The following is a 13330-nucleotide window of genomic DNA, read 5'->3' on the forward strand; positions in this document are numbered from 1 at the left end:
GCTGACATCAGCTACCACTTTGGTCACATTCCTTGAGCCTCTAGGTTCAGTAGTATCTGCTTTTTCACAGCAGCTTCTCAAAACCGTAAGATTGCTTTATCTTCACAACAAATTTGGTATCCCAGTGTTTCCTTAGTTTATAGGCTAGAACTAAATATTATATTATAAAGAATAACAATCACATATCAGGTATCTTGAAAGAGTACAGTGGATACAGGTTCAGTTGGGAGGCAGTGGAGTGATCTAGCACTGTAGTTTCTCCTCAGTAATTCTAAACACACCCCAGTCCTTTCTACCACTCTTATTTGACCTTTTCTTAATTAAGATAGCAACAAAGAAATATCCAAAGAAAAAAGCTTACTGCTGCCATTGCCAGCCATTTTCCCCAGTCAAGTGATTAATCATATTGACTTGATAGTCACTTAAGACCATAAAATTGTCTCAGAGGAGAAGCCTTACATGTGCCTGATAAAAGCCAGACAGATATTTTTATTTTGAAAACAAAGAAGAGTGGCAGACAGGTCGAAGAGGCACTCCATTTAAATAGCATATTCCTCACAGCCCCTTTCTGTCCTTAGGAAGTTTCAACTTGAATTTTCTCCTTTCTCCCTTTCCTTCCCCTCCCATTCCTTTATGTCCCATTATACCTTACTATTTTTTACAACTGTCATGATTATAAAAGCAATGTAATTATCTCTCACCTTCTTTAATCATCACTAGATGATAATGCTTTCTCATCATTCAATTGCGGTGATACATATGCCAATGCTAACTACAAATACGTTAATGGCAATGAATTGTAATAGCTATTGGTTTGTTTGTTTTTTTCAAAGCCCTTTCCCCATGCTAAGTTCTTTGTTAAAAACTTTATATGCATGGTTTATTCTGGTTCTTAGTCTAAGCCCACAGAGTAAAACCTGTCATTCCTGTTTTACAGATAAGTTAATGTAATCGTTTAAAAAGTTTACCTGCCCTTCTATAGCCAAACAGCTTCTAGGCAATAAGAAAAAATTTTAGCTCTTACCCATCCAACTTCATGGCTACTTTGTTTCTTAAAAACTTTCCATCATTCTACCCCATCCCATCTCTTCCAACCTCCACTCCACCCTGTAAGTTACCTGTTTTCCACATAAGAACATTGAAGTTTGTGATTGTGTTGTTAGAGATGCACTGCACTCATAAATTGTCAGGTTGCATTGAAGTCTTTTTATACGACTAGTTAAAGATAAATTTTAAATAAGTAAAATTAAAATTAAGTAAACAAAAAAATGAAAATAAAACCTGCATCAAGAGCTGAAAGTGCAGCTCAGTGGTAGAACACTGGCCTAACATATGCTAGGCCTTGGGTTTGTTCCCCAGCACTGTATAGCCTACATATATTTACTTACTGAAAACTGTATGTCTTCATGTATTATTTTCATTTGTTTCACAAATATCTTGAGCACATAGTACCAGTTAAGATGGTGGTTGCAGTGATGTGGTAGTGCATGCCTATAATCTTAGCACTTAGAAAGCTAAGTAAGGCAGGAAGATTGAGAATCTGAGGCTCTGCCACACACACAAATAAAGAAGATGATTGTTAATAAATCATCTTTTATAAATATAGTGCAATTAATTTTTTTGCCAGTCCTGGGGTTTGGGATTCAGGACCTGAGCACTGACCCTGGCTTCTTTTTGCTCAAGGATAGCACTCTACCTCTTGAGCCACAGCTCCTCTTCTGGCTTTTTCTGTTTATGTGGTGCTGAGGAATCAAACCCAGGGCTTCATGCAAGCTAGGCAAGCACTCTACCGCTAAGCCACATTCCCAGCCCAGTTCAATTAATTATTACTCCTTATTGTAATTATAAGCTTAAGAAAAGCCAAAATAAAAATAGCAAATTCTATGTTTATGACACACTTAAAAATCATACAAAGTCCTTTCCCACACATTTTTTTGTAGATCTAGAAGGCTGGACATTATTATTTTCATTCACTGATAAGAAAATGCAAGTTCTGAGATATTAAAGACTGGTCCAAGGTCATATGCTGGCTAGGGAGGACCTGAACACACAGTCCATCTGCTTTCTACTCCATGCCACCTCCTTGTCTGCACACCCTTGGTGAGATTCACAGCACACAGCTAGACTCCCTCAAAAACTTTGTTTTTACCATTATTCAGCCATGCTCCTGGCTGATTGGCTCTATGAGGGAGGGATTCTCTACTTTGCATTGTACTTAACACAATGGGAAATGGTCAAATTCTAGCTAATATGAAAGTAATCTGCTCCAAAATGAAACATTATGCCATTGCTGGCTCTGATGTCAAATAAGCAAATAAATACATAACAGCTCAGTGGAGAGTTTCTGCTGCATTCTAAAAAAGGAATAGAGGGAGAGGAGGGAGGGAGGGAAAGAACATAAAAAAGGGAACATAAAAAGAGAAGAAAGGAAAGGCAAGCAAGCCTTCATGGCTTTAAGCACCATCTCCAATAAGGGAGAAGGGATTGCAATGCATAAGACAGTGAGGATTCCCCTGACTTTCTGAAGTTATCAAGTGTCTGGGTTTTATTTATACAGAATATCTGTGGCAAGCAGACCAAAGATTATAAAGAAACTTGGAACTTCTGCCTCTAACCACAATTATATCCTACATACATACCATTCAGAAGCTTCTAGCATATTTCTTTCAACTCTGTCAAGGAAGGAGAAACAGCTACACACTCCAGACTGTTATCATTTGCTGTCATAATCAATTGCTGTTACTTACTTATACCTCAGATTTCACAAAACTAGGTTAAAATTATTCTGCTCATGTTCTCCTTAAGTGCAAGAATTTGTATTGCCAAAAGATTTCTTGCTAAGTGGACTGATAATCCAACTAGTTTAAAATTGTTCCATACTATTGTATACATGGGATAAAAAGATCTATCTACACCTAAGATTACTTTTTAATGGATTTTATATATGAAGACTAAATTTTTATTACTTAGCCTGCTTAAACTGTTTATCTGATTGTGCTTAATTTACAAGCCAGAATCCTCACCATAGTCTACAAGCCCATCTGTGCTTTATCCAGGGCCTACCTCTCAGTCTTAGCTGCCATGACATTATCCCTTTCAATCATGTTTGGTTAAATCAGCATTTGCCCAATTCTTACATCAAGCCAAGCTCTTCCCTGCCTCAAAGCCATCATAATAGCTTTTCAACATTCTTTCTCATTTCACTCCTGCTTCTGCATCCATGTGAAAATTGGATTACTCCTTCTGTGGTTTCTTGTTTTAGGTTAATGGCACCATGTCAGGATGGAAACTGTAGCTTAGTGCTAGAGCACTTCCTAACATGCCTGGGGCTCTGGGTTTGATTCCAGGATAACACACACACACACACACACACACACACACGTACTAGCTTCAGGTATGCCTACTGTATTAGTTTCTATTGTGGTTTACAAATTATTTTGTAATGGTCAACATTGGATGAGTGGTAGGTGCATGGTTGTCAGGCTAATTGGTTGGTGTGCTGTATATCTTCTTCCCATGGGGGAAAAAACAATGATCAAGTGATGTAAAAGGTTTTGTTTTCTCAGTTGTAAAAGATTGCCTATATAGACTAGCACCGTGTACCCCTTAGTATGAGGCAGATAAAAAAAAAAGTAAAATATCAAAGCTTTTTATAGGCAGAAATAGTAAATATCTTATATAGACAGACAAGGATGAATACTAGAAATTCACAGATGTGGCCAAAACCAATTAATAGAGGGGAGAAAAACACTATAAACTGAAAGTGGCCTTGGACAAGAATTAAAAAGTCAATGCTCTTAGGTTTCTTTCACTTGGCATTAGTCTGCTAAGGCTGCCATCATAAAATACCATAGACTAAGGGGCTTGAGCAGCATCAAATTACATTCTCACAGTTCTAGAGCCAAGTGCCAGCATAGCATATTATTCCTCCTCCTCCTCCTCCTCCTCTTCCTCCTCCTCCTCCTCCTCCTCCTCCTCCTCCTCCTCCTCCTCCTCCTCCTCCTCCTCCTCCTCCTCCTCCTCCTCCTCCTCCTCCTCCTCCTCCTCCTCCTCCTCCTCCTCTCTCCTTGGTTTGCCATTGAACCATATCTCCATTGTGCTTTCACATCATCATTTTTCTATGCCAGCACACCCCTAGTACACCTTCCTCTTCTTAAGAAGGTGTTGACCTGGTTGGATTGAAGACCAACTCAAGATTTTATTTAACCTTACTTATTGCTTTAAAGATACTATGTCTAATTATGGTCTCAATCTAAAATACTAGGGTATTAAGGCTTCAACACATTCTCAGGGGAGTCATAATTCACTCCCCAAAATACCTCAATATTGAATCCATTGAACTATATGCCTTTAGTATTTTTAATGGATAGGCAAAGATTTGTCATGCATGACTTTGATGGTCAAGGTCCTGGCAAAAGATTTAAAGACATCACTGAGAGATGCCATTATGATTGCTTTTCTTTTACTAGCCTTTTATTTACTATTTTTCAAGATTATCATTTCATCATTCCCTGTCTTGTCCTCACAAATTACTTATTAAAGGGCCCTCATATTAGATTTAAGGATTACCATGTTTCTCTCCCCCATTCTTTAGCTCTGTAAAAATAAAAAATAAAAAAAAAACTGCTCAGTATGACCTTGTACTTGTCTGCCCCAACTCCCTTGATCCTGCTGACTCCCACTCACCTCAACAGAACCCTTTTCCCATAGCACTTTGTTTTCAACCATGTGCAAAAGAAATTCTCCATGTAAATGTTAACTCATAATGCCTTCCTAGGCAATAATTCCCCAAAAGTGCAAGAGACCCAATGGCCTTAAAATTAATCAGTAGTGATAAAAAATTTTCCCCATTTAGACAAATGAAAGAATTAGCAAGGAGAAAATACAGAAACATTTCTGGGGCTCCTTGGTCCACAGTACTTTATGCTTGACAATCCCATCCTGGAAGTCAAAACAGGACCACAAAGAAATCAAAGAAATGTGAATAGCCAGGCACTAGTGGCTCATGCCTATAATCCTAGCTACTCTAGAGGCTGAGATCTGAGGATCATGGTTCAAAACCAGAAAAGTCTCTATGAGACTCTTATCTTCAATTAACTACTCAGAAACCAGAGTGGAGCTGTGTCTCAAAATGGTAGAGCACTAGCTCTAGTGGTAGAGCAAAATAGTTCAAGCCCCATAGATGGAAGGGAGAGAAGGAGGGAGGAAATGAGGGAGGGAGGGAGGGAGGGAGAAAGAGAGAGCGAGGCACGGAGGGAGGAAGGGAGGGAGGAAGATGGATGAACAGACCCTAAGTTCTCAGAAATCTTTGATAAATTACAATTTAGTAAGCCTTTAGCAGTGCCATTTGAAATCGCTAGCAATAGACACTACCTACCCACGTGTTTAAGGCAGAAAGAGGAAAGGTTTCAGACTAAGGTATTTCTCCATTCTGAAATGTAATGAGCATAGCAACCTGTTTCTGATTCATCATGGTCTTATAGTGAAATTACCAATTATAAAATCCTGAAATAAATAGCTAGAGCTGGAGAAAGTGCTGAGATTGGTGTTTATTTTAACAATTTAATGATTTAAGGATTGTGGGCCAGTCATTTTCAACCATGTGTCATTAAAGTCTTGAAGCAATGGGATTTATCAAAAGAATGCATCATTCACCTTTGTATAATTTGAGTGTACTGAAAAAGCACACATGGACTCATAAATCGTTTGTCAACTCAAGGGTAATAGATCACCCTGCCCCAGTTCACACAATACTGAGCGAAGGAAAAGCAAGGGATAGAAGTGCTTACCAGACAGGTTCCCAGTTCTTCACATATTACATTGCCAGGAGGCCTTTTTATATAACCTCCATAATATTCATGCTTGCTAGTGATAAAAGATGCTTTTGTCATACAGGGGTTTTATTATTATTTAATTATCAAAACACAAGTGTTTCTGACAAAGTCACTTTCAAGCATCAAACCAATCATCAGCCTGAATTTGAAACATCTGGGAACTGTTATCTGTATAAACCGTGTTGAATGACATTACATCTCTCATATGCCACTTAGGGATGATACCATGTTAAAAATAAAACAAATGGTTTCTTAATAGCGTATTCATCTGTTTAAAGCAAAGATAGTATACATTTTTATTTTTTTATTGGAGTTCTAGTAAGAAACTAGGGTACCACTGCATAGACATTGTTCTGTAAAGACAAACATCTGTTTAAAACATCAAAGTTTTTCTTTCAGAAATATTTGTCTTTTACTATTAAAATTATTTTTGAACTTGTATGCTGATTTAAGCCTCAATCTACTTTGGGGTTAATATGCACTCTATAAAGGCCTTATAAGCCTAGAATTTTTGGTCTCTAAGAAATGTGTGAAATACCACACATGCTATGTGAATTATCAGTCAAAAACACTCGTGAAAACTGGTCTCTTCTACATGATTTAGATTTGGGTTTTATTTCATGTATTGAAGTTTCAATTTTATTTTCAAAATCCTCTGGATCCTTCAATTCCAGGATCTTCATGGGCGAGGGTATCATCTCTTAGAAACTTGTCAGAAATACAGATTCTCAGGTCCCAACCCCCCCACCTCATCCCCCTACAGAACTCAGAATCTGCCTTGTCACAAGATCACTATTCTTTCATTCTGTTTGTAAAGAGCACCTTCATACAAGGTAGATAGTAGGTGACATTTTGAAAGAAGCAATGATTGTCCATGCACCTGAATGAGTTACTTTAGGAGGCAAAATAATATTATATTAACTAACATTTTGAGCACTTAACCATGTCTCAGGCATCATGCTTATATGTGTTACCTCAGTTATGTCAAAGGCAAAACAAATCTGAGGATCGAGCTGTAAATTGGTATTCATGGATAGTCTAGTTATATACTGCAGCCTAGAGAAAAAGCCTAAATTCGAATGTGATTACTCATATTAAAATGTAAGTATTAAGATTGTAAGTGCTAAGGTCAAAATAGTTGTAGTTTTCACATATGAGGAGTGTGGAAGGGAACAGACATGAAGAAGACAAGAAAATCTTCAGAATGCCCAGAAAAACAGCACAGTGATCGACTCAGCCTAACAGTTAAGAGCTACTAGAAAGTGGCTTCACCAACATGCCAGAGCACACACTTTGGAACAAAGGTTAAAAGACTTGCTGTATGTTTACTTTACATGTAGATATACATATAAATAATTGTTATAAGTTAATATCTTATATTGATCTGGGTATTCACAATGGAACATTCTTACAACCTTAATGTTGACTTACAAAGACCAATTATTTGGTTAACATGATTGATATAAATCTTTTTAAAATGTCACCCACAACTTAATCTTGAATGAAGGGGTTCAGGAGGTAAGGTTTTTCTGAACTATGGGAGAGTCGATAGTGCTTCTCCTTCCATCAATTTTGTGGGACTAGAATCAATTGTTTATTTATAGAAATGAAAAAGTTCAATAAATTTCTAGGAGCCAGTAAACAATTACCATTAGTGCTGCTGGAAGTCTACTTCATTGGAAGTAAATAGAAAAAGCAGGTTACCCTAGAATAATTACAAATAGAAATTCTACTAGTTACCTATTGCAGCATAACACAGTTCTCCAAAGCTTAGCATCTTAAAACCACAGCACTGGAGGAATGTAGGTTTGGTTCACTGAGGTGCTTGTGGCTCCAGGACTTCCATATAGCTGCAGTCCAGCACTCTGGACTCAGTGAGATCAGATCTGATCTCATTGGAGAGCATTACCAGTAGGGATTTATTGCTGTGCCTCTTGCTGGTATCGGTTTCTCATAACCCAGGCCTATCATGGGACTGATTTATGATATGGCAGCTAGCTTTTGACAAGACAGGCAAGCCAAGAGACCTCAAGAGAAAGCCCAAGTGAAAACCATGGCCTTTTAAATGTAATTTGGGCAGTGATATTCCATTTCCTCTGCATTCATAGAAGCAAGTCAGTAAATACAGCTCATAGTGAACAAGAGGAAATTACATAAGAATGTGAACACCAGCACCTGAAGATGACTGGAAGCTAACTATAAGTGGTTTTCTTCTTCTCTGCTCACATCAGTCATTTATAGCCTGTCAATGTTGGCTATTACTTTATAAAAGCAATAAAATGCAAAAGAAGGTACTCTTATGTCAGAAATGAATCAGGAACCCACCAAACAGTTTGAAAAGAGAAAGAATTGAACTATGTTGCAGGGGATGAATTTGTTCAAAATATACTGATATTATCATGAATCTCCTCATAGCACAGATATATAATTCAAAACTAAAATAAGGACACACTGATCTGAAAAGGCAGTTCTCTTTGGAGCTCTCTTAGGAAGATGATTGAATTGGCTGAACCCAGGCTTTATTATTGACCTTCCTAAACATATATTGAATTCATGACATGAATCCAAATTGGAGATCATTAACTGAACAGGATTTTGCACACTCTCATGTTTAGAGCATTTAAAAATTGAAAGACCAATTCCACTGATGGGGTTAGAAATGCATTAGTCTTTCTCAGGAAGGTGCTTAATGTTCTTCTTCCTCTGTTCTTGCTAGTATGCTTGAGAGTTCAAACCGACTTGATGAAGAACACAGGCTGATCGCCAGGTACGCGGCAAGACTGGCAGCAGAATCCTCCTCGTCTGTAAGTAGCTAGAGTAAAAGGACACATCTGTTGGCATCTGGAATCCTTGAATTTCCTGTGTCACCTCCACTATTATCACTATGATCGGTGCTCATAACCGAACTAATTAGCATGAAGTGCTTATTCCTGTGTTTGCTGCCATATTCATGACATCTTGGCAGTGGATCCCCAGTTTGAAAATGGCAGACTTGAAGGATGAAGCAAAATGAGTTCTGTTGTTGTCCATGAACACATCTCTGTGAACAGAGGGCATGACGCCATTAACACCTGGGACTAGCAATGTGGCCAAGGGAACCTGAATCCTCCTGCCCCATGATCTGCCACAAAGCTGTTTCCTGATCTGTAAATAGGTCTGATTATTATATATGCCAGTGCTACTTGTTAGTAGAATCAAATGAGAAAATAAATTATAAAAGGGTAGCACAAACTTATAGTAGCCCCCCCCAAATGATAACCCACAAATAAAATGTATTTCTCGGAAATGCAGTGGTCTCAGATTTTATTATCTTTCAGCATGGACAAATCAGAGGTGTTACTTTAAAATTCTGGCTTTCTAGTTTTGTCATGAAAGACGAACATGATCTATCTACATTCTTGAAGTTGAAGAGCATTCTTTACCCTGCTCTGCACAAGGAAAGCATTTAGCATTTATCCTTAACTTGATTCCTTGCTTCTTTTACACTACCTCCCTAGCCCCACTGGATACTTGAATTAGTGGTCCCCAGTAAAGTGCTAATTCTCTATGTACTTACAATTATTTGTAGATGTACTACCTTCTCCTGTCTTCTGTCCTTGTTTTCTTGAGAGCATTAGTTATTTTCACTCTTGGTCTACTGATATCATATGTAATCATTTTTTGATCCACCATAAGAAAGTTACCATTTGCATTAATTTTTCCCTTATCAACCTCTCCATGATCATATTTAAACAATGGTATAATTTGCCAAATGAATCATAATTATTAAATTGTCACACTAGTTACAAAAGAAATAGGAAAATCATTTCTTTGGGTTCATTTCTCTATGTTCTAATGGAAATTCCCACACTTTCCCTCCCCATATTCTTCTATTGGATCATTATATTTCATAGGACGTTCTGCCTTCCTACTTCTTGCCAGCCAGTCCATGCCCTGGCATCCAGCTAGTTCTAAAAACAACACACACACACACACACACACACACACACACACACACACACATGCACACCCTGGAGTTCACTCATCTACTCTCAATAAGTCAGTTCAATGGTCATCTTAATAATGTAGCCATGTTGCGTTTGAGCCATGCACACACCTTCCCCATAGTAGTAATCATACCAGTTATATGCATCTGTCCTTTGAGGACAAGAGACATATGCCTCAATATTTGTTATAATAAGTGTTTAATAAAAATGTATTGAATTGAAGAATGAATAAATCTGTATGTTTGAATTAGCCTATAAATTAAGGAAATTTCACTCAAATGAGAAAAATCACATACCTTCAAGTTCAAAAGTTGAGTCTGAAATGCTTCCTATAAAACAGGGAAAGAGCTAATGAGTTCAGTGAACATATTTTCCTGTGTGTTGATACTGGTGCTTGAACTCAGGGCTTCATGAACTCATTTAGTTTTTCCCCTCTCAAGGCAGGGGCTCTACCACTTGAGCCACACCTTTTATTTTCAGTTGAAATAGATTTAGGGCACAGTACACTACTTTCACACACATTTAGATGTAATGATCCTATCAGGGTAATTAATGTATCTATCAACTCAAACATTTATCTTTTCTTTGTGTTTGGGGCAACACAATCCTTTCACAGACATTTTGACATACACAATAAAAATGAGTGAACAGTAGTTCTTGAGAACGCATGTGTCAATAGTAAAACATTCATAAACCTATTTATACTGAGAGAGCGGGGGGAACGTTGCAAGAATACAGCAGTTGCTCAAAGACTTCCAGTGGGGAAGGCTCAAGAAACTATTTTTCTTCCTTGGTGTATCTGCTGCCAAAACATTGTTTCACTCTCCCTTGCATGGTTATGTTCTAGATCTGCAAAAAAAAAAAAAAAAAAAAAAAAAAAAGCTGCTTCTTGGTAAAAGAAGAACTAATTAATTTTATGTATTTGCCATTTTTAGATACAAAGTTTCCTCTTTCATGTCTGCATGTCCCATGACTCTTGCCTTCCTAAACCTCTGTGGGTGCATATATATGTATATATGTAATACTGTGTGCACTACGTGTTTTACAGCAGCCAACACAGCAGAGAGGCGCTCCTGACATCTCCTTCACCATTGATGCAAATAAGCAACAAAGACAGCTGATTGCAGAACTAGAAAATAAGAACAGGTAAGGCTCTGTACACACATTGTCTTCTTGATCAACATATATTCTCATTAATAAACTGTAGTCATGCCTTAAAGTCTAAAGGATTTTAAAGGAATACATCTCAGGTCATTGACTACTGCCCTTGGAAAAGCTGGTCTACCACAAAACAAAAAATAACAAACACACAAAAAGCTAATCTACAAAAGCTTCATAAGGAAAAATTCTCCCTTGCTTTCTCTCTCTCTCTCTCTCTCTCACACACACACACACACAGATGTGTGTGTGTGAGTGTGAACGCCATCATCATTCAATGGTGCAAACCAAGTATCTCCACACCTTCTTCATCCTTTCCCTGCTCAGTACAGAGTGCTTCTGTTAATTCTATCTTCATCATACATCCCCAAACTACCCACTTCATAATTACAACCAACACACAATCTAACCTATTTTTTATATATTATATCATGGCTGGGAATGGTTGCTCATTCCTATAATCCTAGATATTCAGGATGTGGAAATGTGCAGGATCTTAGTTTGAGGACAGCCCAAGCAAAAGTTTGTAAGATCACATCTCAACCACTAAAGCTGGAAGCAGCAGTACACAACTCCCATACCAGCTAGGTGGGAAGCATAACTGGGAAGATCGTGGTCCAGACCAAGCCATGCAGAAATACAAGATCCTATTTAAACAGTAACAAAAGCAAAAAGGGTTAGGAGCATCACTCAAATGGTAGAGCACTTGAGTTCAAATTCTAGTATTGCCAAAATAAATAAATTTTGAAAAACATATATCCTGTTATTCTCAGAACAAGGCCTCCAATGATTTTCTATCACACTTTGATTAAAATCTAAATCAATTATGGTGTTCAAGGCCCTGGCCACAGCTGTCTTCTAACCTCAGCTCCTCTTGTTCATCACACTCCAGCCTTGCTCAGCTTCTTTCTGACTCCAGCTTACAAAGCTCTTTCAATGGGGCAGCAAGATAGATATCTGTGGAAGAGTCTTTTTAAAGAAAGAGCTCTACCTTGAGACAGCAATGGGTACAAAAGTGAAGTAAAAAAAATCAACAGTCTCACTATTATTTTAGTATGCGGAATGAATTACTGGTAATTAACCTCTTAATTCTGATGGGTTCATAAAGCAGGCAGCTATAAATCAGTTATCCACTGGACAAACAAAAAGTTGTTCTGTTTTGGTGACTTTGAGATCTATAATAAGTTGTTATAAAACATTTTCACTCTTTAGCCAAGTGCCAGTGTCTTATACCTATAATCCTAGCTACTCAGGAGGCTGAGATCCGAGGATTGAGGTTTGAAGCCGGCCTGGATAGGAAGTCTATGAGTCTCTTATCTTTAATATAAACCAAAAAGCCAGAAATGGATCTGTGGCTTAAGTGGTAGAGCACTCACCTTGAGCAAAAATGCCCAAGGACAGAACACAGGCCCTGAGTTCAAGCCCCAGGACAAACACACATATAAAAAAGAGAATCTCACCCTTGCTATAGAACACCAAATGTATCCCTTTTAATGGGTATTTTGGTGCCCAATCAAAGATTTATTTAAAGGTCTCCAACACAAAGAAATGCTAATTAATCTGACTTGATTGTATACCTGTATCAAATGATTACATCATACTCCATGTATACAATTATTATGTGTCAGTTAAAATTTCTTTTAAAAACACAGAAAGCCAACCTCCTCCATGTTACCAAGCTTAACTTCCATTCTCAGCAGTTTGCTCTGTCTCACTGGCTTTATGCATTGTGTGAGGTAGTAGAGTAATGTTCACCAGCCCCCAAGAATATGTGACTTGTAACCTTGCTTAATGGCTTCTGATTCACTTAAGGATCATTTGCCTTGAGCTAGTCGCATATCATTCATGACTAGCCTAATGCTCACCCAAATGCAGGGCAGCCTAGGCCCAAACATCAATAACAGGCTGACATGTCTCACCCCAATAGCACTTGCTGTCACACACTCAATTACAGTGAATCCTTTTAAAAACACTTCTAAGGCTGCCCTTGTTGAAATCCATTGTTAAAGCTGAAGATGTTAAGTTAAAAAGAAAGAAAGAAGAATTCTGCCAACCTCAGGTTACTTTTTCAGTGAGAAGAATTTTATTCTTGGTGAGGGAAAATGAGGTTATTTAGTTTCCTAATATGAACACCATTTATCCTTATTTTTTCTCCAAACACCTCTGAGTAGCAGTGGGTCCTTTATGGTGTCAGAGTGTGATCATAAATAATGGGAAGATGCATTTTTGTCCTCTAAGCAGAGCACTTGTCAAAGTTAGACACAGTGCCACAGTACCACATTACTTACAGGAATGATGACAGGTGCTGGTTATAGCTCTCTGTGGCACACTCAGAGCCTCCACAGTGTAGAT

The 13330-nt window shown here is 37.9% G+C and overlaps 1 protein-coding gene across 4 annotated transcripts in view; it reads left to right on the forward strand.

The window, feature by feature from the left end:
* Dtna (dystrobrevin alpha) overlaps positions 1 to 13330 on the forward strand; it is a 235311-nt gene that overhangs the window by 185535 nt on the left and 36446 nt on the right. For all 4 annotated transcript variants that reach the window (XR_007213400.1, XM_048363437.1, XM_048363435.1 and 1 more), the window contains 2 exons: positions 8551 to 8638; positions 10869 to 10966. Coding sequence is in view for 3 of the 4 variants with exons in the window: in XM_048363437.1 (XP_048219394.1) it covers positions 8551 to 8638; positions 10869 to 10966 (186 nt within the window). In the remaining variant the exon portion in view is untranslated. The remainder of the gene's footprint in view (positions 1 to 8550; positions 8639 to 10868; positions 10967 to 13330) is intronic.

This window comes from Perognathus longimembris, chromosome 15 (genome assembly GCF_023159225.1).
Source record: "Perognathus longimembris pacificus isolate PPM17 chromosome 15, ASM2315922v1, whole genome shotgun sequence".
Taxonomy (NCBI): Eukaryota; Metazoa; Chordata; class Mammalia; order Rodentia; family Heteromyidae; genus Perognathus; species Perognathus longimembris.